This window comes from Narcine bancroftii, chromosome 12 (assembly GCF_036971445.1).
Source record: "Narcine bancroftii isolate sNarBan1 chromosome 12, sNarBan1.hap1, whole genome shotgun sequence".
In the NCBI taxonomy this organism is placed as follows: domain Eukaryota; kingdom Metazoa; phylum Chordata; class Chondrichthyes; order Torpediniformes; family Narcinidae; genus Narcine; species Narcine bancroftii.
In genome coordinates, this window is record NC_091480.1 from 27,722,212 (window position 1) to 27,746,512 (window position 24,301).

The window sequence follows — 24,301 nt, forward strand, 5'->3', positions numbered from 1 at the left end:
ATGAATTAGGTAAAAACTGGATCAAACCTAAAGTAGTAATGAAACAGAAATAGAGACATTTTGAGAGGGAATTGCAGAGTTCAGGCTCTTGACAGTTGAAGTTCGTGGTAGAGTGAATAAGTTTGGAGGCATGCAACGGACCAGATTTGGAAAGGCACATCTGTACATATTTACAGGGTAGATGGAAATTTGATTTCAATGACTCATTTCATTTAGTTCTTCTGAATACAGTGCAGGTTAAGTTGAGAGAGGAAAAAAAATTAAGATCTGAGGGTTTATGAAAGGGCAGGATGTAGATGAAGACGGGCACGGATAGATTTTTAAGAAACTGGGGAGTATAATGTTAAATTGCAGGTAGTCTATTTATAGTTGGAGAATTTTAATTTAACCAAGCAAGGAAAATTGCAGAGCTGGATGAATGCATGCAAAGTTTAAAGGGGGGTAGTGATGTGAAATACAAAGACCTTGAAAGCATTATAATAGCAACTGTAGGCGATTTCATTTTTGGCAGGGCAGAAACCACTGAAGTCAGTGTTTGGAGCAAGTACGTGGGGAAAGAGAATGGAGCTTTAAAAGGGCATTTCCATTTCTGAGTCAGATCCTGTCAATACCAAGACATTTCCTCTCAAAATGTTATGGATAATGAGAACTTTGGGAGAACTGAAAGCAAATGTGAATTATGAAATAACCGCATTATTTATTGGAATAGCAGGGTGAAAAATTCATTAGTTTGGTTCTTTAGAGAATTAGCAAGCAGAGTGGAACAAGGGTTGAAGGTTAAAATGGAAAAAGTAATCAGAAGGCCTTTTGAAGAATGAATGGAACAAAAGGGAAACTTGGGCTCATTTGAGTGGGATTTAGGTCTGACTTGGAGACAAAAGAGAAGTGGTGGGTTGGATGGGAAATAGTTCAAGCAAAGTGCCGGAGAAGGGAAGTGAAAAATGGTATGGTGGTCTGCAGTAGGAGTAAAAAAAATTGGGAGATAAACAACCAAATGTTTACTTATATATGAATGGATTGGGATTTGCATCAGTATGGTTGTGTATTGAGATGATAATGGGTCAGTTTTGAAACCTCATTTGTTTAATGTATTTCATCTTGGAGCACAGCCATGCCTAGAATGGGCAGACAATTCCATGTGTAGTTTTATACAGTTAATTGATCTGTGCTACAAGAAAGAAGATGCACATTAATTAAGTGGTACAGGGATAAAGTGTTTGGAAGAGCAGAGTTGTTCAGTCCATGTTCAGTCATTTTCACTTGGTTACAAGCTGTGCATATTTACAGGGTAAAACAGAAATTTGATTTTAATGACATTTCATTTAGTTCTCCTAAATACAGTACACGTTGAAGTTGAGAGGGAAACAAAATTAAGATCTGAGGAATTAGTTTTACCACACGCAAGATGGTGAATATCTTTAAGTTGCCACCAGAAGAGATAGTAGATGGAAGCAGAAGAGATAGTAGATGGAATTATAACATGTAATAGATGTTTAGGCAGTTCCTTAGAAGTGGCAGGATATGCTGAGCGGTAAAGTATACATGATTTAAGGCTTCATCAACTGAGGTGTTGAGTACAAAAGCAGGGACATTATGTTGAAACTTTATAAAACATTGATTTGACCACAATGAGAGCTTTGTGTTCATCTCTGCTCACCATTTTTTTTTGGTGAAAATGTGGCAATCCCAAAGGGAATGCACAATGATTTAACTGTAAATTTAGCTGGCAAAGCTGGGGTGTTTTCCTTGAAGTAGATATAACTGTGAAGTGATATGATAGTTGCATATCTCACATAAAGGTATGAAATGTGTTTCCGTGGAATGGATAAAACCTGTTCACATTTGACTGGGTTTTGGACACTGGAAGGCATTGGTTTAAAATAATGAACAAGACTGCACTGATTATTTGTTATGGGGGGAAGCATTTTTAAGGTGAGAATGGATATGGTGTCGGCTTTGATCATATTACAATTGCATTCAGCAGTCAAACTTTCAAAGGAGAATTGGGAAGGCACAAGAAAAATATTTTCTACATTAAATGGAAAAGGGGAGGAATGAAACAATAGATTGCCCTTCAGAGATGCAGAAAGGACTCTGGGTTTAAGCGTCTCCTTTACTGTAGTGTTTCTGAGGAGCCCTGGTTTTTATTGTGAAGTAGCTGCAGTGGTTTGCACAATGGAAATGCCTTTTGATTGCTCAATCATGCTCCACCCCCACCCAAAATTGCATCAAATGATTTCTTCCATATATAGCCAGATGCAGCTTATTGTGAACATGACTGGGATTGAGAAAACATCGGAGAAGATGAGTGACTGAGATCTGAAACTGTCAGGGGGATGGATTGAAGTATGTGACTCAGCTTTAAGCAGTGTGGAATTGATTTGTGTGGCATTACCTGAAAATCTGTTCTGCAGTATGGGGAAAGAATGCAAATGTTGTCTTTGTTATCTTGAAGTCAGAAAAAAGATTTAGCATTGATGGCTTTAATTAGGAATATGTCCTAACTGGCTACTTCTACATGATACAAAATCTGCGCCTCTTGTTTTTAAAATCTTGCTGTTGATAAATTCTGATTTCTAGTATTCAAACTGTTGAGATGCAGCTAAAATTGGACTGATGCTGCAACTGCGGCTATTTTAAATAATAGGGAATGAAAACCTCTTGCCTTTGAATCAAAAATAAATTTACAGTACTTTATCCACAAGTTAGTCTGTAGTTCATGAACTCAGGTTCTAGACCATTGAAAATGGTAAGACAGTGCCAATGAGCTTTCATGTAGCATTGTTGGATGAAATTGGGAAATTGAATAAAATGGCAGAATCTTAGTCTATTATTTTTAAAATAAGAATCTAATTCCTTTGTGTTCTTAATTATTTGCTGTTATATGATTGTCTAATGTTATTGGCAAGGTTTTTCACTGTTGTCGCATAAATGATCACACCAATTGTGCTGTGATGGTGCAGATTGCATAAAATATTTATTGGTTACAGGGATATATTTATGTCTGAATGAGCCCTCAGAGTTGGCTATCATTTGGGCGTTTCCTATTACTAAGTGAGGAAAGTTCTACATGATGTTGGCCAAACTGTCTCCTGGTCCTGATTCCAGAGTAAGCATATTGAAACAACAATTTGCACTGTTGCCCACAGGGTCAGCGTCTTTACCCAGGCCAGAATCTCTGGCATTGGTGCCCTAATTGCTCATATATTAGAAAGCTATGTTGCTCGCATGCCTGACATTAGATACCTTAAATTAAAAAAAAAGGCCACTCTATTCTGAGATCTCACATTGAAAGAGATTACCAGAAGGACAGCAGAAAAGATTCCAAGAAATGAAGCATCCCCACTCCTGGGAGCATCTGGCCCAGGACAACTCAAAGAAGTGGGATAGCATTGATAACCTTGAGCTGGTCCATTGGATGCACATTGATGCCTTGTGTAAGCAGCAGAAGAAACGCACTACCTCACAAACTACCCATCTCACTGTGCAACAGTTTCTCTAGTTTCCACATTGGCCAATTGGCCACTCAGAACCAATAAATTAAATCATTCTTCATCTCGAGGCAGGGTGGGGTGTGAAATGAAGAAGAACAAGTACATGTTGTAGAAAGGACAGGGGCGGCTGCTGCGGCCTTCGGGGCTGCTCGTCAGCGCCAGCGGCTCAAAATGGCAAGGCCATCTTCCCTACCCTTAATCCCCCTCCCTCAATCCCCTACACAGCTGGGAAACACAGAGTGGTTCCATCTGCGTGGGGGATTGTGGGTAGGGAAGGCGGCCATTGCTGTGCCGTGTATTTATGATAGGTGGCGCCACGGCAATAGTTGCCCTGCCTACAGCGACTTTGGCGCAGCCTTTTAGGGCTGTTCCATGAACTGGTAAGTTTAAAATTTTTATCTGCCTCGAAGTGGAGGCCAAGCATGAAAACCTCTTTAAGCTCGTGAAGGCTTGTGAACAATTCTAGAAGGCCTATTCCAGAAGTCAATTGGCCAAAATTCTAAAGAGGGGAAAATTGGTCAAGGTTTGCATGCATCTCTGTCAGCTAATATTACAGGAAAATGTATATAGTGGATGTTAGTGAAGAGATGCTTGAGTCAGATATCTTATTAAATATTAGCTTCCCTTGGAGGATTATGAAGGTCATTCATGACTGCTACCTTAATTTACCATAATGAAAATGAAAAATAGGATTTCCACAGGTCAATATATATTGAGAATACTTGTGGCATTGTTTGACTCGTTTTATTATTTTTATTGTTTTACTGATTTAAAAAGTGGTAATTTGACTGGGTATTACAGGAATAAAAAGTTGATGCCTCAACTGATTATTTTATCCACTGTTAACTCTTTATTAAATCAAGTTTTCTACGGTCTTTGTAATTGGAAATAATATTGGCTGTGACAGCCTTCCACATGTTTATAGATGTCTCTCCATTCAAAGAGTAGGAGCTAGGAATTTGACCTTTATTCTTCAATAGACCAGTCACATGGCCTCGCATGTTAACTGTGTCCAATCAGAAAACACCAGCTGTCACCAGCAGTGTGCATTTATATTGATATGTTAGCCAGGGAAAATGTGCTCTTTAACAGTTGGAGTTCCAGCTGTTGTCCAAACTCTTTTTATCATTTTCTTTCTTTTTTGGTTGTATAGTATTCATTTATTACTTTATGCAGTGAAGCCAGTCTACCCCTTGTTAATTCCAGTTGATCTTAGAACAGAAGCTTTAAGTTGAATGTTGCAGCTCAATTGAAAGGTATTAATCTATAAAATCAGATAATCAACCTGAAAATCAGATGTTGGAATGATGCATTTCTTTTCCATTGAGTTGATTTACAAATAAATGTGCTATGGCTTGACAAGTATGGGATAGAGTGGATTGAGGGATGTCGTATAGTAGTAGGTAGAATCTGAAGGAGAACTCTGCTCATTTGCTGCTGTTCTGCAACTTTTGTGAGCGTGGGGTTTCGGTTTCTGGTTCCCATTTCCTGGGTGTTTTTTTTTGCTCTTTTAAAGCTGATCAGCAAAGTATGCAATCAGGAATCAAATCACCTTGCACAGTCAGAATATGTTGCTTGAACTTCACTTTTCCAGCATGCATCTTTAATTTTGCTTATAAACAAAGTCCGATGCAATTCTATGCACAACAGCTAGCAGGATGTACATGAAGTATTACATCCAAAATGCACGTGTCTGCATACAATTAGATTACGATCAGGCATCTTTAAAAGTACCTGTTTGGATGCAACAGGTAAGGATTTCACTGCATATGTACAGGACTGCCTAAAGAAAGCTCTTGGTGCCTGCCACATTGACCACCGCCAGTGGGCTGATCTCGTCTCAAACCGTGCATCTTGGCGCCTCACAGTTCGGCGGGCAGCAACCTCCTTTGAAGAAGACCGCAGAGCCCACCTCACTGACAAAAGACAAAGGAGGAAAAACCCAACACCCAACCCCAACCCACCAATTTTCCCCTGCAACCGTGTCTGCCTGTCCCGCATCGGACTTGTCAGCCACAAATGAGCCTGCAGCTGACGTGGACTTTACCCCTCCATAAATCTTCGACCGCGAAGCCAAGCCAAAGAAAAGAATGACAAACTCATTATCACTGTGGACCTTAAAAAATGGAAAATTGGTCACAGGCTTCAAACAATACAAGAAGCTTTCAAATCAAACAAAAAATGTATATGATTCAAGTGACATTCTATTCTTTAAGCAAGAAAGGGCAGAGTTAGATTCGGAGTCCTTAAAAGTGAGGGATAATTCATGTAGGTTTCTGCTCTCATTTTGCATCTCCACAAATGGTCATGAACGTACATGAACACGAAATAGTAGGTACCTCAGTGAATCTCTCCGGCCTCATGTTTTGATTTGCACATTGCCAATGGGATGATTCCATACAAGGTTTTATGCTTTCTAGAGCACTGCAGGGAAAATTGGCAAGATTATTCCCCCACCCCCCAGCACTATAAGTGCTTTTATAATTGACTGTTGAATGTGAAATATGGATTATGGTACTTTTATCTGGGCACTCTGTTTATTACATTCATTCCAAAACCACGTGGAAAATGGTGAGATCTTTTGTTTCATTAAATATCTTTTTGACGTAACCAATTAAGTGCAGAAAATATAAACCATAGCCATCCTCGTAACTAATATTGTTTTCTGTTCATGTAGCTTATAATAAAATATGATCATATTACTGCATTTGATCTAAAACTATAGTGAATTAGTTGATGCAAGCTCAAATAATATTCAATATATGTTGCTGCCATTTTAATTTTGGGTAGAAACAGATTGAGAATGACCATATTTACTCATGAAGTAGTTTGGGGGGAAAAAAAGCACTGAATAAAATCACGCATTCCATATGTATTAAAATCAGTGTGATGTTTAAATTAATTAAGTTTATAAAATTTGTCTCACCAGAAATTCCAGCATAGCTTTAGTCTGGAGCAGCCATTCTTGACCTTTTATTTTCTCAAGCCTTAGACTCTGCTCAAAGTTTATTGGCCCCCTTCCCTGTGAAGCACGTGGTTTAGTTGGTTTCTTCCATACTTCTCTCTTACTGACTACATAAGAACATTTTATGATTTCCATCCATGGCCCCCAGCGGGACTGTCATGCCCCCATTGAGAATGGCTGGGCTAGAGTAATTTAGTGAATGAACAATGCTTGGATATGAAACAAACAACACTGTATTTTCCCTGTTTATCTTGAAAATTGAGTTCAGTTAGCTATAAATCTTCGTAGTTTACAGATGGTTTTGAAATAGTTAATGATTTGATCACTTGATATTGATTAAAATATTGAATTGTGTATATGCATAATTAGCGTGTAAAAAGCCTCTGATTATATCATCCACATCTTTAAATTTGTATCATCTGAAAAGCTTTTTTTCTAATGAAAATGCCTGCTGAATGTGTTTGACTTGTGTTGATTCAAATGTTGATTCTTAAATGTAGCCAAAGCACAGGGAAGGAAGCTTTCTCTATTCCAAGTTTAGATTTATTGTCAGTACATGCATGAGATTACATTCTTTGATTTATTGTCAGAGCATTTGCATGACAACGCGATTCTTCTTCCTACAGGCCAGGCAGAATATCTACTTAATGGTAGTGCAAAAAAAACTGTACTCAAGATATGTATAGAAAAGAGAGAAATGAACACAATAAAAGAAGTGCAAACTATACAATACAGAAAAGAAATAATATCTAAAGTAAGAGACCTTAAATGAGTCTCTAGCTTTGTTGGTTAGGAGTCTGATGGTGGAGGGGTAACAACTGTTCCTGAACCAGGTGGTAAGAGCCTTGTGGCACCCATAAATCTTTCTGATAGTCGCAGCAAGAACAGAGCATGTCCTGGGAGGTGTGAATTCTTTTTTTTTATTTTTTATTTTTCACACTATAAACCACATTGAATTCTTGATGATTGCTGTTGCTCTCCAACAGCAGCATGCAATGTAGATGTTCTCAATGGTGAGGATAGTTTTGCCTGTGATGTTCTGGGCTGTGTCCTAGATTTTGCAGGGCTTTTCAATCAGAGGTATTGGTACCTCCATACCAGACAATGATGCAGTCGGTCAGCACACTTTCCGCGACACATTTATAGAAGTTAGCCAAGATTTTTAATGTTGTACCAATCATCCACAGACTCCTTGTATGCACAGATGCTAATGCTTGAGAACACTTATCAGTTTCACTGCAGACTTGAAAGAACTGTGGACGGTCAAATGGGTCTGTTGTTCTTCCTGGCCTTGTGAATGATTTCTATCTGTTGGTCCTGTTCCCCTTTGCAAACTTGAATATTAATCATTCCTTTGATAAAACATCGCTCAGCTCCTCTACCTGAAAATTATTATACTCTTTTCAACCATCTTCCATCTCAAGTCCTGTCACATGTGCTCCTTGTTCTCAACTTATTGTACAGTATGAATGTTTTTAGCAATGTTTCTGGCCTTGCCACATGTAACTGTGACAGTATATTTTCATATCTCTACTCTTCTGACCTGACTATCCTCAGTTGACCATGCAATCTTTTTCCAACCCCTCTTTTCCAGGTGAATGAGACTACTTTTGTTTGCCTGTGCAGAACACCAACTTTTCCTCAAGTCTGTACACTGGTATCTTCAATCTCAAGGTTTTTTCCCCTTTGCTTTCCTTTCCTAATCCTCATACTTGATGATATCAGTTTGTAACATCATCCAAAGACGGAATTTGATTCTGCATTTATGCAAATAGCCTCCTCCCCTCATCATCCCCCCCCCCCCCACCCCATTGATAAAATGAAAGTTTAGAATTTAGGATTTCAGATGTTGTGGGGATCATTCGTGACTCGCTTTTCCACTTTATAATTTTTCAGCATAATGTGACAGTCTGACCTATATATCTTTTATTTCCTAATTCTTTTTTAAGTTTTCCTTTGCTTTTATTTTAATGTTAAATACTTACGTGTGTGTGTGTGTGTGTGTGTGTGTGTGTGTGTGTGTGTGTGTGTGTGTGTGTGTGTGTGTTGATATAAAACATCATACAGCGGTGGTGAGGGAAAGGGTTTGGATTTTTTCTTTTTTCTCTTTTTTTCTCTTTTGTTTGACTAATGTACAACCTGATATATGGGTGTGTTTTTCAATTTATATAATTTGTTTTGATGAACCAATAGCATGTATATCATTTCATAATGGATTTTTATTGTATTTTTAAATTTGTAATGTTTAAAATTAATAAAAATAATTTAAAAAGGAAAGGAGAAAAATTTAGAATACAAAAGCCGTCACCTTTTGATGTCATCACAAAGCCAATGTCCTTGATCACATTCAGCTATCAGTAATTCTTAAGGTAATTGTTGCCCAACTCTGTCCTATAGAACACAATTTTAACTTTTAACCTAGTGTTCTTTCCATTGTCGAGCTACTTCATCCTTCCTCATCTAAAATCGATATTCTTACTTTTGTCACCACCTAAATTGGCTGTTCCATTGTCATTTCTGTCCCATTTTTTAAAATCTCCACCAGCTGGAATTCATCCAAAATTATCTGAATTCTAGCCCATGACAATGTTGGTTTACTTCATGGACCACTTTATATCTTTATGTGGGCTGTGTTAACTGAACTACATTGGATTGGATTCAGAAGTGTAAACATTCATAGCAAGCTTCAGAATTGTCCTTTAGCAGCTTAGTTTTGAAAAATTAACATGTTGTTTATTAGAAAATATTAACAATTGGTATCAGGAACAAAGTGCAATGGAAGCGTTGTTTAATGAATGTTGCTCTAAGAAAATATTGTGAAATCGTAATCACAGTGAAATATGTGCAGGTATCATTTTTCCCAGTCATCTCATTAATTAGTGTTTTTAGATTCAAAATTAGATTTTAACTATGGTATAAATTAAATGCTCTGTGTGCATTTAACTGTGGTTAATTGGACTTGTGTTTTTACTGGCAGTTTGTTGCATGTGTCATATCTTTCTGAGCGCTCCTTTTGTTTCACTGGAACTGTGTGGTAGCTATAACATAAGTGGAAATCAAATATAACTGGTATTTGAGTAAAGTTCCTGTCACGGTAAAATGGCTGTATAACAGCTATGAAACTTTTTAAGGGTATTTTTCATAGTATAAATATGAAATGACAAAACAAATCTCCTTTTGACATTCATATTTTCAAATATGAAGCAGAGATTACTTTTGTGATCATTTTGTTGAACAAGCATGGAACAGAATTAGACTGGAAGCTCCAACTTTTGATTTTATCGGCTCTATAAATTTCACTGCTTATGGCAGTCACTAAAAATGTTGAGTGTGTGAAAAATGTGTAAGATAATGCATTGGCTTTACTAGCATTCATGTGTGCAACAGCAATTTTTTAATGTATAAAGATTATAGAGTTGGAAGCTAGTAGGCCAGGTGGAGGAAGATTTTCTTCACACACCTAGAACAGATAGCATGAGCTTGTTCTTGTCTCTGGATCTTCGTCTTGCACTGTCAGGTACAGTTAGTGTGCACCCTTGTGGCAAATAAAGTAAGTTTACCTTGTGCTTGTCCAATCATGTTGAGAAGTCCTTGACACAATGGTCCCCTCTTTCAATGATATTAATTGGCCATGTTAATATTGTCAAGCTGAAACATTTTGGGTACCATAGATTCTTATTAATTAGTCTTATTTTGGGTAATTTTTTTAAACCGTTGGTTCAAGACATTATATTCCAATATATAAAAGAAGTGATTTGGGCATTACATTATCTCTTGGCAAAAGTTATTGCAAAATGAGATGGTAGATAGCACATCTGCTAGCACAATGCCTTTAGAGTATTAGCAGTCCAGGTTCAAATCCAGTGCTGTCTGTAAGAAGTTTGTATGTTCTCTCCACGACCATGTTGGTTTCCCTGGTGCTCTGATTTCCTCCCAAGTTCCAAAGACATCAAGGTCGTAGGTTGATTGGTCACATGGGTGTTGTTAGGTGGTGCATTCTCACAGGCCAGAAAGGCCTATTATCATGGTGTATCTCTCAATTTAGAAAAAATAATATCATGAAGGACAAATTGGATGATATTTTGAAAGGTTGCATGTTTTTCAGTCTTGAGTGTTTGTTACTGAAGCCATTTCTCCATGTTCCAATCTTAATGCAACACACAATCCATGACACACATGCACACGCAGTCCATGATGAGTGAATTCATACATTCCATGATGCACACACGTGCATGCAGGCCATGATGCGTGCATGCGATTCTACTTTGCGATTCAACTCTTTCTTTCCCATTAGGCATCCCTTAATTGCGACATCAATCTTGTCACAGCTACCATGATCCAATCCACCAAATGCAAATAAAAAAGAGAAGGATTTTTTTTCTGAGAAGTATTTCAACTGGTTGGAAAATACTGTCATTACATTTGAAAATCTAGCCTAACAAGGGGTTATTAGCAACCCTTTTAAATGGGTAAAAATCTGTTTCAGTCTGTCTGTTGGGTCTTTAATTGCCAAGTGCCTATGTTTGCCCTGATGGCATATAATTGCTTTTCGGCATCACTGGTCATTAACGTTTTTCACTATTGACAGACTGCTAATTTTGCTTTAGTGCCGTTGAATGGTTGTAATGGCATCTATCTAGTATGGAGCTACTCTTAATTTATGTACAGAAGACTATTTAAAAGGTCATAGGAAATTATTTGTTTCTTTAGTTATTTGTGTCCTAAAATTGTGTCCATTGCACTTTGCTTACTCAGACTCGATTTTTAAACTCATCCATTGTAAAGCAAAGTTATGAAGGAGACAACTCTGTCAACTGTGCCTTTGTTTGATGGAGAAACCAAATAAAGGTTTGTTTTAAGACTCACTCTGAACAAACCCAGCCTTCAGTGAATGACTTGTTCAGTTGTGCCTATGGTTACACACTCAAGCAGTCATGTACTGTATATGCCAATTACACTTATTCCACTTTCTACACAATACAAGATTTGAATGTCAACTTGTGATGTTAAATTTTGATGCCCATTGTAAAAAAAAATTAGTTTTTGCTGCTTAAAAGTAATATGTCCCACATTTGAATCAAATGCAGTTTTGAAGTTTGATTCTGTTTAATCAGCTATCGATGGTTTGACCTAAGTAGTTCTATTTTGCGAACTATTGGTTCAAGCCTTAAGCATGTTATTGAAGTAAGCAAAGCATTGCTGAGTGCTGCATAGCATCCATTGAATTTAGGGTCTATCCGTGTTTCTGTAATTAATGGGACATCACAAATTCTATTTGTCATTTTTCCAGTGTTCTTTTTGGGGTGAGTTGGAATGTCATTGTGCACGTAGCAGCCACATTTTTAATCATTCAAAAGTAATATATTATGTGTTGTGAATTTTGAATTTTGGTAAGAAAGAAAATTGTATTTTTGCTTAAGCTTTTCTTGTCCCTAATGTTCAAAAGCACTTCACAGCCTGCAAAGTGTTTTTGAGGTGCACCCACCCTTATTGGAAACTTGACAGCTAATTTACATTCAGTAAGCTTTTGCAAACAAATATAATTTTAGATTTATCGTCAGAATGCACGAGATCACCTACAAACCCGAGATTCTTTTTCCTGTAGGTGAGGCAGAATTACCACTTATTGGTAGTGTTTTAAAAAAAAACTCCATGTATAAATTTAAAAAATTTAATTTAGACAAGTTAAATCAATTTTAGTTTTAAATTTAGACATACAGCACGGTTACAGGCCATTTTGGCCCATGAGTCCATGCTGCCCAATTTACACCCCTGGTATGTTTTGGAAGAAATCAGAGCCCCTGGGGAAAACCCACACAGACACGGGGAGAAAGTACAAACTCCTTTCAATGAGGGATTCGAACCCCGGTCCAATTCCTGACACTGTAAAGGCGTTACGCTAACTGCTACACCACATGTAAGTAAATAAAAAAACTGCAATACAGAGAGAGAAAAAATCAATAAAATCAAAAATAAGAGTCCCTGATTAAAGTTGTTGCTGAGGTGTCTGACGGTAGAGGGGTAGCCGTTGTTCCTGAACCTGGTGGTGAGATTCTTGTGGCACTTGTACCTCTTTCCTGGTGATGGCATCAACAAGAACAGGACGTGTTCTAGGTGGTGTGGATCCTTGATGATTGCTGCTGTTCTTGATAGCAGCAATCCCTGTAGATGATCTCAATGGTGGGAAGGGTTTTGCTTGTGATGTCCTGGGCTGTGTACACAACCTCTTGCAGGGCTTAACACTCAAGGGTATTGGTGCAGCCGGACAGCACACTTTCCACCCCACATCTGTAGAAATTTGCCATGGTTTCCAATATCATGGGGCTAAGAACACAGCCCCTGTGGTGCTCTGATACTGATGGAGATTGTGGAGGAGATGTTCTTACTAATCCTCACTGATGGTGGTCTGGAGGTGAAGAAATCAGGATCCAATTACGCAGTGGGATGTTGAGTTCCAGGTGTTGGAGTTTGCTTGATGCAACATCATTAACTCCAAAAGACTGAAGTTATGTAAAACTGATTGGGTTTTATTCACATTGAGGCATGTCCATTGCTGGTCGATTGTCTTGAACTGGGGAGGGGGAGGGGGCTGTGGAACAGTCACCTTTATTCAAGAGTCGGTGGGAGTGGCCTCAGGTACAATCAGCCAATGGAAGTCCCCAGACAAGCTAAATATACAAACAGTGGTTTACCACATTGCCGATCAATTTTGAGGGGCCGATGGTGTTAAATTGTTGGTTGAACTCTTCTAGAAAGTACACCAGCTGACCCTCAACACATAGACTGTTGAACAATAATTTCTTCTTAAAAATAAGTAAAGAACAGAATTAACATTAGAGGGAAGAAAGGTAAACCTAAAGCTTTGCAAAGTGGGATTGAGATAAATGGAAGCATTAGAGTGCAGATGATGTAACCGACAATGAAACACAAAATGCTGGAGGAACTCTGTCAGCACACATGGAGGAAAAAGGACAGTTGCCATTTCAGATTGAAACTTTGTTTTAGGACTGAAAAAGCAGAGGGAAGACGGGCAGTGTAAGAGAGGTTAAGGGGTCAGTGGGTGACGGACAGATAAAGAAGGAAGATGGGCAGATGGAGCCAGGTGGATTGGATGTGAGAAACTGAAAGAGGGGGAGGAAAGGAGGGGCGGATGAAGTAGGGGGAGAGGATGAAGGTGGGCGTGGCTGCTGAAGGAAGGAGATTGGTGGAACTAGAAGAGAATGGGGGTTGATGGCAAAAATAAGGAAGAGGTCTGTTGGTTTGCAAGGGAAAGGATCTGGGTAACGGGGGTGGTGGTGGTGTGGGAGTAATTTGTAAAGTAGGGTGTGTGTGAGAAAACCTAGACAGACAAGGAGGCAAGAGAGGGGTCTGAAGGAGAGTACACTGAACATTTAAGTAGGTCATGAGAATAAGAGTAGTTGCAGTATTTAGGAAATAATAAACTATGGTTTCAGTTCATTGGTATTTTCCAAAGCAAATTTAATAGAATTATACACTTGCTTACCCTGGATTGTAAGCCTTCCATTTATTGCCTGAGAATTGTTTTCCCTATTCCAGGCGCCTGACTGGAAATCAGCATTGGAGAGGCATCCCAGGCAAAATTAATAAAAGATTATGTAAAATTGGTTAAAATTTTGCCTTTCATCTAGAATTCTATCAGATTAATCTTGGACAAGAAAAATAGTTTTGCCAATATTTGCTCAAGTACTTTGGAGCTGACAGTGTTCTTTGTTTTCCTGAAGGAGAATGATTCAGAAGTTTGAATTATCTTCCACCACTAGGGTTTGCTCAGTCACTACTGAAAGAGTTTTTCTACTGCTGTGCCTCCACATTGCAGGTATTTTCACGTAACATTCCCTGCTTCTTTTCTATTCAGGGTTTAAGCTTTGCTCAGTCTTCAACAATATATTCAAAATTTGACAAATCAGGAAATGAACCTTTTGAATTTTTGGAGGAGGTAATTAAAAACAAGTGGTTAGCTCCTTTGAGATTTCTCCTTTGAAATTTGTTCCAAAAATGGGATTTTTTTCAAAATGGATTCCATGATCTTAAATGAAACTATGTATGTAAAGATTTTGTTCAGAGAAAGTTTAAGAAACATTACTTTGCATTTTTTACTAGAATTTGCTTGTAAATCAGTTATTTTTTTGTCAATCCCTGGGAAACATCATGATTCACTTTCCTTCCGTAAATGGTTATATGGTTTAGACCTAACATACAACTGTCCACAATCCCCTGCTGTTTTTTTTTACATAGCTAATGTCTTATCCATGCTCTTTTTTTGTGGCATGAGCTTCAATTTTACTATAAGCCTGTCATGTATGTGCCTTTTAATTCAGTTTTCTCGAAGTCCATGAATACATCATCAACTGCATTATCCACATCAACCATTAGCTTATTAAAAAGTTCTAAGAGATTAATAATCAGAATAATTGAAGTAAAATATCTCCTTTCACATTCATTGAGTTATTAGATATGTCTGTCAAAGTTAGAGTTTATATTTGATTTCACAGTGTGCAGTGAACTGGAATGCACTGTGTATTGTTCTGATGGCCGGCTCCACCCTTACCTACCCTCATATAAACTCTGGTTTTCCCACCTTACCTCAGATTCACCTGAGGACCATGGTTTCTACTGGCCGTTGATTATAAGCTATTAAAAGTGTGTTTGTATTCCTCTCAAGTCTCTGAGTGCAATCAGTGGCGTTACACAGTGTAGACAATTCTACTTCTTCTGGTCTGGTTAGCAGGCACATTATTAGAAATGGATGATACACAAGATGAAATGTGTAAGGCTTCAACAATTGAGAGTCCAAGCAATTGATATTAATTGCTGATAGCTAATTATCTAAGGTGGTGGTGGTTGGCAAGTCTTGAATTGTTGCAGTCCCTCCTGCACGATGTTTTTATAATTGTAAGCGAAAGTAGGAGATCTCAGGATGTGTGCTGATGAGGAAACATTGGAGTAATTCAAATCAGGATGCCATGTGACTTCAAGGAGTGAGAGTGGAGGTTGTTATTACCATAGCGTTGTTGGCTTGCACCCTTTTTGATGGAGGATTGGCAAAGTGAAATCAATGACTTGGTACAGAGTCTACTGGAGATAGAGATGTCATGAGCCATTGTGGGCAAGTGGAAAAGGAAATGTAATTATGTGATATGTACAATTGAACATGATTCTTGATCATATTCTGACGAGATGCTGTTTGCAGAAGGATAATTATAAAAATTGCATGTTGTACATTCATAATAGTCATTTGAGCACTTAAGATTTAGACTTTATTGATGTAAGAGGCTGAGTTCTTTCTGAATAAAGTTTCTTCCAGCATTTGACTATAATTAAAATGATTTTTAACCATGAACGCTGATTTTTTTTTTGCCCAAGTGACTCTGCTATTCCAACACCAGCAACCACATGGTCATTCAACATGAAAACCATGCCCTTTTGGTTTCCCTCCCTTATGAACTTCAACAAAAGGAAATGACTGAAATTTGCTGATTATTTAATATTCAAGGATCTGCAATTTGGATTTGTAGTATTGTGTGAGGACTACAGTTTCTGCTCTTGTGTTCCTTCCTAGACTCTGAATTAAAATAGACAAATGAATTGAATCCTTCAAATTCTAAACTACGAAGGACAATTTCAATTGTAACAATGCACGAACAGATTCAGATTTATTGTCAGAGACATATGACATCACATACAACCCTGAGATTCTTTTTCCCATGGGCAAGCCCGATTTCCACTTTTTGGCAGTGTTTAAAAAAAAACTGACTCAACCTTCACATGTAAACAAATAAAGAAATGTAAACAAATTGTGCGAGACAAGAGGAAAAAAACCAAAAAGTAAGAATCCTTAAATAAGTCCCTGATTGAGTTTGTTGTTGAGGAGTCTGATGGTGGAGGGGCAGCAACTGTTCACGAACCTGATGGTGTAAGTCTTGTGGCATCTATACCTCTTTCCTGATGGTAGCAGTGAGAACTGTGTGTGTGCTGGGTGGTATAGATCCTTGATGATTGCCACTGCTCTCCAACGGTAGCGTTCCCTGTAGATGTTCTTGATGGTGGGTATGGTTTTGCCTGTGATGTACTGGTCTGTGTCTACTTCCTTTTGCTGGGCTTTACACTTGAGGGCATTGGAGTCCCCATACCAGACCATGATACAGCCGATCGGCAGGCATACTTTCACCACACATTTGTAGAAATTTGCCCGGGTTTCCAATGTCATGTCAAATCTCCACAAGCTCCCGAGGAAGTGGAGGCGCTGACATGCTTTATTCACTATGCCATTTATGTGTTTGGTCCAGGAAAGATCCTCTGATATAGTGACTCACAAGAACTTAAATTTGCTCACCCTCTCCTCCTTTGAGTCCCGCAATGATCACTGGATTGTACACACCTCGGTTTCCCTTCTTGAAGTCAACAATCAGCTCCTTAGTTTTGTTGGCATTGAGTGCAAGGTGGTCGTTGGTACACCATTCAGCCAAGTTTTTAATCTCCCTGCTGTATGCTAACTAATTTTCTCTTTTTATACAACACTCTACCATGATATTGTCAGTGAATTTGTAGATGGTGTTGCTATCATATCAAGCAATGCAGTTATAAGTGTAAAGCAAGTAGAACAGGGGACCGAAAACATAGACAGGCCTGTGGTAATCCGGTACTGATGGAGATTGTGGAGGAGATGTTCTTACCAATCATTACTGATTGTGGTCTAGGGGTGAGGAAATCCAGGATCCAATTACGCAGTGGGGTACTGAGACCAAGGTCTTTTGGTGTTTGCTGATCAATTTTGATGGGATGATTATGTTGAATGCTGAACTGTATTTGATAGAGCATCCTGATGTATGCATCTTTGCTGTCCAGGTTTTCCAGGGCTTCGTGAAGAGCTTTGTGAACAGCCATAATTCCTCAAATTTATCTTAAATCTCAATTAGGTCAGAGACAGACATTTATACATTCTAGCTATCTGCGATGCAGCCTCTCAGATATAGAATCTTACCATCTCTACATTGAAGTTTCTGCATATAGTAGGCAAACAATCACTGAAGCAAGATTATGTTGGGGAAAAATAGGTAACATTTTCACCAGCCTATAATTTCAGACTTTCAGGATCAAATCTGGCATTTTAGCATGGGTTAAGGTTATTGGGGGAAAAATATTGAAGGTGAATTTGTGAAACATTTGGTTTTAACATTATGCATTTGCATGTATTTTCTGAATTGGTAGGTATAGCATAGTCCTCCTGCATGAAAGCAGTGAGGAAATGCAAGTTCTTTGGAGTCCTTCACCTGACAAATGCTTGAAGCTAGGTCTTATCATTCGTGTCCTGCTTCCATTAAAAAAACTTCAAAGCAGCATCCCTGACCAACATTTGTTAAGTTTCATTGTTGTTCAAATAAGAGAACATGTTCAACCAACTATACCATGACAACCACTGATAGTTGTTGGCCTGACTATCAATCAGTGTTGAAGGCCTCCAGGACTCTGCAAAGGTAACTCTTCTCAGACAGCACCATACAGATAACTTGATGCAGGTTGTAGGCTCTGCACCAATCTGTTAGCAACTGCACCTCATCTTCGTATGCTGACTTATCATTCTTGCTGATGAGGTCCACCTTGGTCATATTGTCAGCGAACCTGATGATGTAGTTCAAGTTGTGCCTTGCTGTACACTCATGAGTCAGCAATGGATTAAGCACACTGTCCTGGGGGGCCCCTATGTTCAGTGTAATGGTCTTGGAAATACTGATTCCAATTCAGACTGCCTGAGATCTCCCCGACAGGAAGTCAAGAATCCAATTACAGAGGGAGGTGTTTAGACCCAACAGGCTCAACTTCTCTCATCAGGTACTGAGGAATGATTGTGTTGAATGCCGAACTGAAATCAATAAACAGCATTCAAATATGCGTGTCCTTATTTTCCGGAGGGTGGGGGGGTGAGGACTAGATGGAGGGTGATGGTGATGGCATCATCCGTAGAGCAGTTGGATCGATATGCAAACTGCAGGGGGTCCAGTGAGGGGAGCGGCAAGAGATAGATGTACCCCATGACAAGACTCGTAGCACTTGACGACAATAGTCATGAGTGAGACAGGGCAGTAGTCATTGAGACAGGACACTGACGACTTCTTCGCCACAGGGATGATGGTGGTGGCTTTAAAGCATGTTTCAACCACAGCACTACACAGGGAGATGTTAAAGATGTTGATGAGAACATCGGCCAACTGAGCCGTACATCCCCTGAGCGTTCTGGACCAGCAGCTTTTCATGGGGTTGACCTTGTCATTGTTAAACACAGCACCTGATCATTTGAAGAATAGGTGGTCTCTTTGTCGCCACATTTCTTTTTGCCTCAAAACGTGTGTAGAAGTTGTTCACTGCATCTGGGAGGGAGGTGTCATCAGGACAAGCAGATAGTGTAGTCTTGTGGTTGGTAATCATCTTGACTACCCTTCTACATGCATTGCATGTCCTTGCTGTGGTGAAAGCGGCTGAATTCACTGGGCATGTGCGTGCTTTGCCTCCCTGATGGCCTTAGCTTGACTCTGCAATAGCTAGGGCTACCTTGTTGCCCCTCTGAAAGCAGAATCTCGGCTCTTCAGCAGCACATGCACCTCTGCAGTCATCCATGGCTTCTGATTAGAGTGGGAAATGGTGGTCTTGGGCACGGTGATGTCATCAGTATACTTACTAATGTAGCTGGTCACTGATGCCGTATACTCCTCCAAGTAGATGCAGTTGCCTTTGGTTGCTGCTTCCTTGAATATTTGTCAGTCAGTATGCTCAAAGCAATCCTGAAGTGCATGGATGGCTCCTGCTGGCCATGTTTTAACCTGCTTCAGAACTGGTCTGGAGTGTCTGATGAGCGGTCTGTATACTGGAGTTAGCATTACAGAGATATGGTCTGAGTATCTGAGTGGGGTTGGTTCTCCACCCGATACGTGTCTAAGATGTTTGTAAACACAGGGTTCAGCACGTTCGCTCCTCTCATAGTAAAGTCCACATACTGATGGAATTTAGGTAGCACTGACTTGAGGTTCACCTGTTTGAAATCATCAGTGATAACAGTCCATCAGGGTGTGCAGTCTGCAGCTCAATACAATTCCCAGATCACCTCCTTGGCATTAGTGTTGGGGGGGGGGGGGGGGGGGTGCCGGGATGTACAATCCAACCATGAGGAACGTGGTAAATCCCATGGTAGATAAAATGGTCTACATCTGACAGTTACAAATTCCATTAGTGCTGGGCAGTGACTGGAGACTAGTACAGAGACCTTGCACCATTCTGTGTTGATGTAAACACAGAAGCCCCCACCACAGACTTTACCACACAGAGCAGCATCTCTGTCAGCACAAAATAAAGTGAGCCCATCCAGCGAATGGCGACGTCTGGGACTCTTGCTGAGCCATATTTCAGCGAAGACCAAAACACAGCAGTCCTTGTACTCAAGCTGCGCAGACCTCTGAAGTCAGACGTGGTCCATTTTGTTTTCCAGGGAACAGACATTGACGAGCAGGATGGACGGGAGAGCCAGGCAGCAGGGGTTCGCTCTCAGCCTAGCGCTAACCCATGCTCACTTATTGCGCTTCCTCCATCTCATGCACTGCTTCTGTCTTCTGCGCAATCCCGAAATCGTCAGAAACTATTTAACCGCCCACTTGCAGGTTATCTGGCACACCTGAAAGTTAAGGTGTGTCAGATAGTCCATGATCTTTAGGACAGATGATGCAGAAAGAGCATGAGGTCCAGGAGATTGTTGATAACCAAGACTCGTGCATTCTTTATTACCATTTTCGGCTCAAATGCTAAATCTCTCCCATGCTGAGAGCAAAAAATCAAGGTGAACTTAAGGACAAAGATCAGTGATTTTTAAGGGAATGCTTTAAGTCATGACTATGTCTTTGGACCAACTTTGGCAATATCTAGTCCAACATGACAAGAACTCTGTGAATTGTAAAACAAACCCTTGTGTGGAGATAATGTCCCCGCTGAAGTGCAAGTGTAGTGAAGGGGAACTTCAAGCAGAAATTCACAACCCCATCTTCCATCTCTGGAAGGAGGATTGCAGTGGCTTCAAAGATGCATCAAAGACCACCTTCAAAAAAAGAAGACAAATCTGATGGTGGTAGCTACAGAGGATGCTCCCTGCTGTCTCCCACAGGGAAACCTGATACCAGGATCTTCTTGAACTGCCTCCTCCTATCGACTATAGAGCTACTCCCAGAATTACAATGTGGTTTTGTTTATCTCCGGGTGTTACTCCAAGAGAAATGTCGGGAGCAATGTCAACTGCTATAAATGATCTTTTTTGATGAAAGGCTTTGAATGTTATTTGAAAGGCACTGAGTAGTACTTTCTCAAATTTAGTTGCCAGAAGTTTGGTTGTACAGTATCTTGCTTTCTTTCATGATAATGTGAACTTGTGTTCTTAACTAATGTTTAGTGCATAGTGGTGTAAAGCAACACTGTGATTAAGGGTCTGGACCCAAAATATTGACAAACTCTGCCTCCACAGTTGATTGACATGATGAATACTTCTACCTGCTTATTCTTTATTACATTTTGCTCCAAATTCCAGCATTTGTGGTCTGAAGTCTCCAGGAGAAATCTTGAACTCTTCTCAGCAAAGAGCTGTTGCGGCTAGATCAATTAAAGATGCTAAGACTGAGTTTTTTTGTTAAATAAAGCATTAGAGGGTGCCAAACCTAACTGGATGGACAGTGTTTAGCTTCAGGCGAGCAATTATTTATTGAATGGTGGCACATCTGTTCAGCCTGCTCCTATTCTTGTATTCATACAATGCACACAAACCTTCTAACTTCCACTCTTTTTCAAATAATGCACATTAAAATGAGGAAAAGGCTATTATTTAACCCTGTATGGAAAGACGGCAGCTCTGGAATTTCAGCACTCCTCAGAATTGAGAAGTTTAGTTTACAATACTTGACTCACCAATTAAACCACCACCAAATTGATATCTTGTATTACAATCAATAGTTTCTTAAATTTGTTATCGTGTAAGTCTAAATGATAAAATTTATTAGACCTACAGAAGCACAAAATCCATAGAATGCAAACCAGTATATGCAAAGCATCTCAGCATATTGAGCATTCTGCTGAAGAGTTGAAGGGATTCATTATGCCTCTCCGATCACCTTGTACATCTTTAACTAGTTGTATAATAGCTAATTGATAAAGTATTTACATAATTTGTTTCAGGACTCGTACTATATATTAGAGGCAAGAACATGATGCAATTGTAGAAATAATCTATTTGTATTGAATAATCACATCTGGTGCGTCAATTAATAGTTATTTCAAGATTTACTCTTCATGATGTTAATTAAAGGTAAAGGTTCCTTTATTAGAATCTAATATCTACCGTAAGGCAGACAGAGATTCGCCACTTTGTGCAGCGCCCCTCACAGAAATCTACAGCACCTGGTGTTCCTAGACAGTCTCCCCTGCAAGTACTGACCAGTCCTGTGCTTATTTCATTGTATTTTTATCTCGTTTTCTCCTCTTTCAAGGAAAGTTGCAGAAAGTGCCAGGTGTTGTGGAAAGACCATGCTGGCCTGTCCTGTGATCAGGTGGTTGAGAAGGATGAGATTAAGTTCAGAACATCATTGTAAGTATAGTTGCTTGAATATCTATTAAAATGAAGTGTTTTCATCATATAATATTTTGTTTAGTACAAGAATAAAAATTGATCCATTGTTTAAAATAAGATTCAATTTTCTGGCATGAAATTATCTTTAATAGCTCTATTGGTTACAATAGTTTAGTTAAGGGGAAAAAAAAACTTGTTTGTCAAAGGGAGAAAAAGAAAGAGAATGTAGAAGGAAAGTGAAGAGACGGTAAAGTGAAAGGCACTAGCAAGAGTGGGAGAGGCTAGAGGAGAAAAAGAATGAGAGAAATGTACAGGAACGACACTAAGACATTTTAAGGAAAGTGAGAAGTGATAGATGGATGACATTGAGACGTATATGAGCATTCATAATTCCTTTGGAGAGTGTTAACGCAAAGGTTGGTGGGAGGGCACGCTGGATGAATGTATTTCGACTATGCAGCAGGAATGAAGAGAGACTGCAAATGAGGAAATTGCAGGATGATTTCAGTGCTCTTGTGCATTAAACACCAAAGTTAGCCCACAGCTGCAACATGCAGTCATGAAGTGGTATTTTGGGTTTTATTGCTCGGTGGTCAGAGTTTTAAAATAGTAAATTGATGTTAGAAATATATAGGGTGTTCCTGAAACATAGTTGCAGGGTCAGTTAGTCAAAGCTGAGGAGTTCACGATTTAGATTCTGAGAGTTGTGATTCTCTGGAATTCTGTCAACCCCCTCCCCCTTCCTTTTTTTGGTCCAACCTCGTTGAATGATCTTCATGGAAGACTGATGTACCAAGGATACAGTATCTGTATTTCCATCAGATGTCTAAAGAGTAGCAAAAGCAATTCTTCAGAATTGACAGATATAATCACGAACAGTGCTAACCCTATTGGGTGAGAAGGACAGACATGCTAATTATTAAAAACCGTCTTGTGCTTTATTTTGAGAATTGGAGCTTAGTTTTTACTCTTTATATACATGACCATAGTAAACTACCAGTGTAAACTTAGACAGAGCTTTCAGGGCATGCATTGCATCTTGGAAATATTATTTTCTAGCTGTGCAGATAAGAGTAAATAGGAAATACGGGATATATTTGCCATCTTCTGGAAGACATTAACACCAAATACAGTATGTCATGAGTGGATTCCTTTTAGATCAACAGTCAAAGAAAGGCCACAAATTGTACAAAACCATGACATCAGCACAAAAAAAAAGCAACGGCTGGGTGAACTCAGCAGGTCAGGCAGCATCTGTGGAGGCCAAGGTCAATTATGCATTTTACACAGAAATCCTGCAATATTTCTGTAAGGATGACCCGGCATTACACCGGCCATTTACACTGAACCGAACAAAGTCAGCGTAATGTCGGGTCAGTGTGTCTTTTTACACAACAAGCTAGCATTCTGCGTGCAAAAGAGGTGGGACATGTAACACAACAGTGTCGGCATCTAGTGTCACGTATAACATACTATATTTGACGGCATGCTAGACCCATTTCACTCCCCCAAAGAAATGGCTCAAAAATATTTTCCCCCGGTCTTGTATGTGAAGTTGAAATAAGGGTGATAACGATGAGTTACGCTGACAGAGTTCTTCATCGCTGCAGGGCTAACTAGCGTCACTGCTTTCTGTCATTGGGGGCTGGTGTCTGGGCTGTCGGGAGACTCTCCCAGCAGCCCGCTGTAGGTTCCCGCACTGGTCATTGTTTTATTGAGAAAGTATCTGGTTCAAGAGACACAAGTCTCTTGAACTGGACACAAGGGTTTGTAATCAAGTGTTACTTTTATTAACAAATATAAAGAGTGTGGGAAAATCCTAGCAGGAATAAAATGCACACAATTTAATAAAACGTGCACAATGTATAAAAGAGAGTGGGAAAATCTACTGCAAGTATTGATCTATAGCAGTGGATTTCAAACTTTTTCTTTCCACTCACATATCACCTTACTAATTACTGCTATCTTTAGTTGGGGGTAAGTGGCAGGCCGTCTGAGAGAGGGGGGAAGGAGCAGGTGGGTGGCCTTCAGACTATTCAAACTGAGGACAAACCCACAGACCAGCTTACTCACAGCCCTAGGTGACTAGAGACACCTGGGGACAGCTGAGCGTGGGGCAGTGGGATCAATGTGGGGGCTGATATTTTATCACAATGCCACTCCCTAACACTGATCTCCTCTCCCATAATGTCTGATGGTCTGTCAGTGACTGCCTTGAATGCATTCATT

General features: G+C 39.5%; 1 protein-coding gene across 1 annotated transcript in view; it reads left to right on the plus strand.

The window, feature by feature from the left end:
- rnf216 (ring finger protein 216) overlaps positions 1-24,301 on the plus strand; it is a 165,357-nt gene that overhangs the window by 98,998 nt on the left and 42,058 nt on the right. Inside the window, exon 14 of the mRNA XM_069904735.1 lies at positions 21,993-22,090. Coding sequence (XP_069760836.1) covers positions 21,993-22,090 — 98 coding nt within the window. The remainder of the gene's footprint in view (positions 1-21,992; positions 22,091-24,301) is intronic.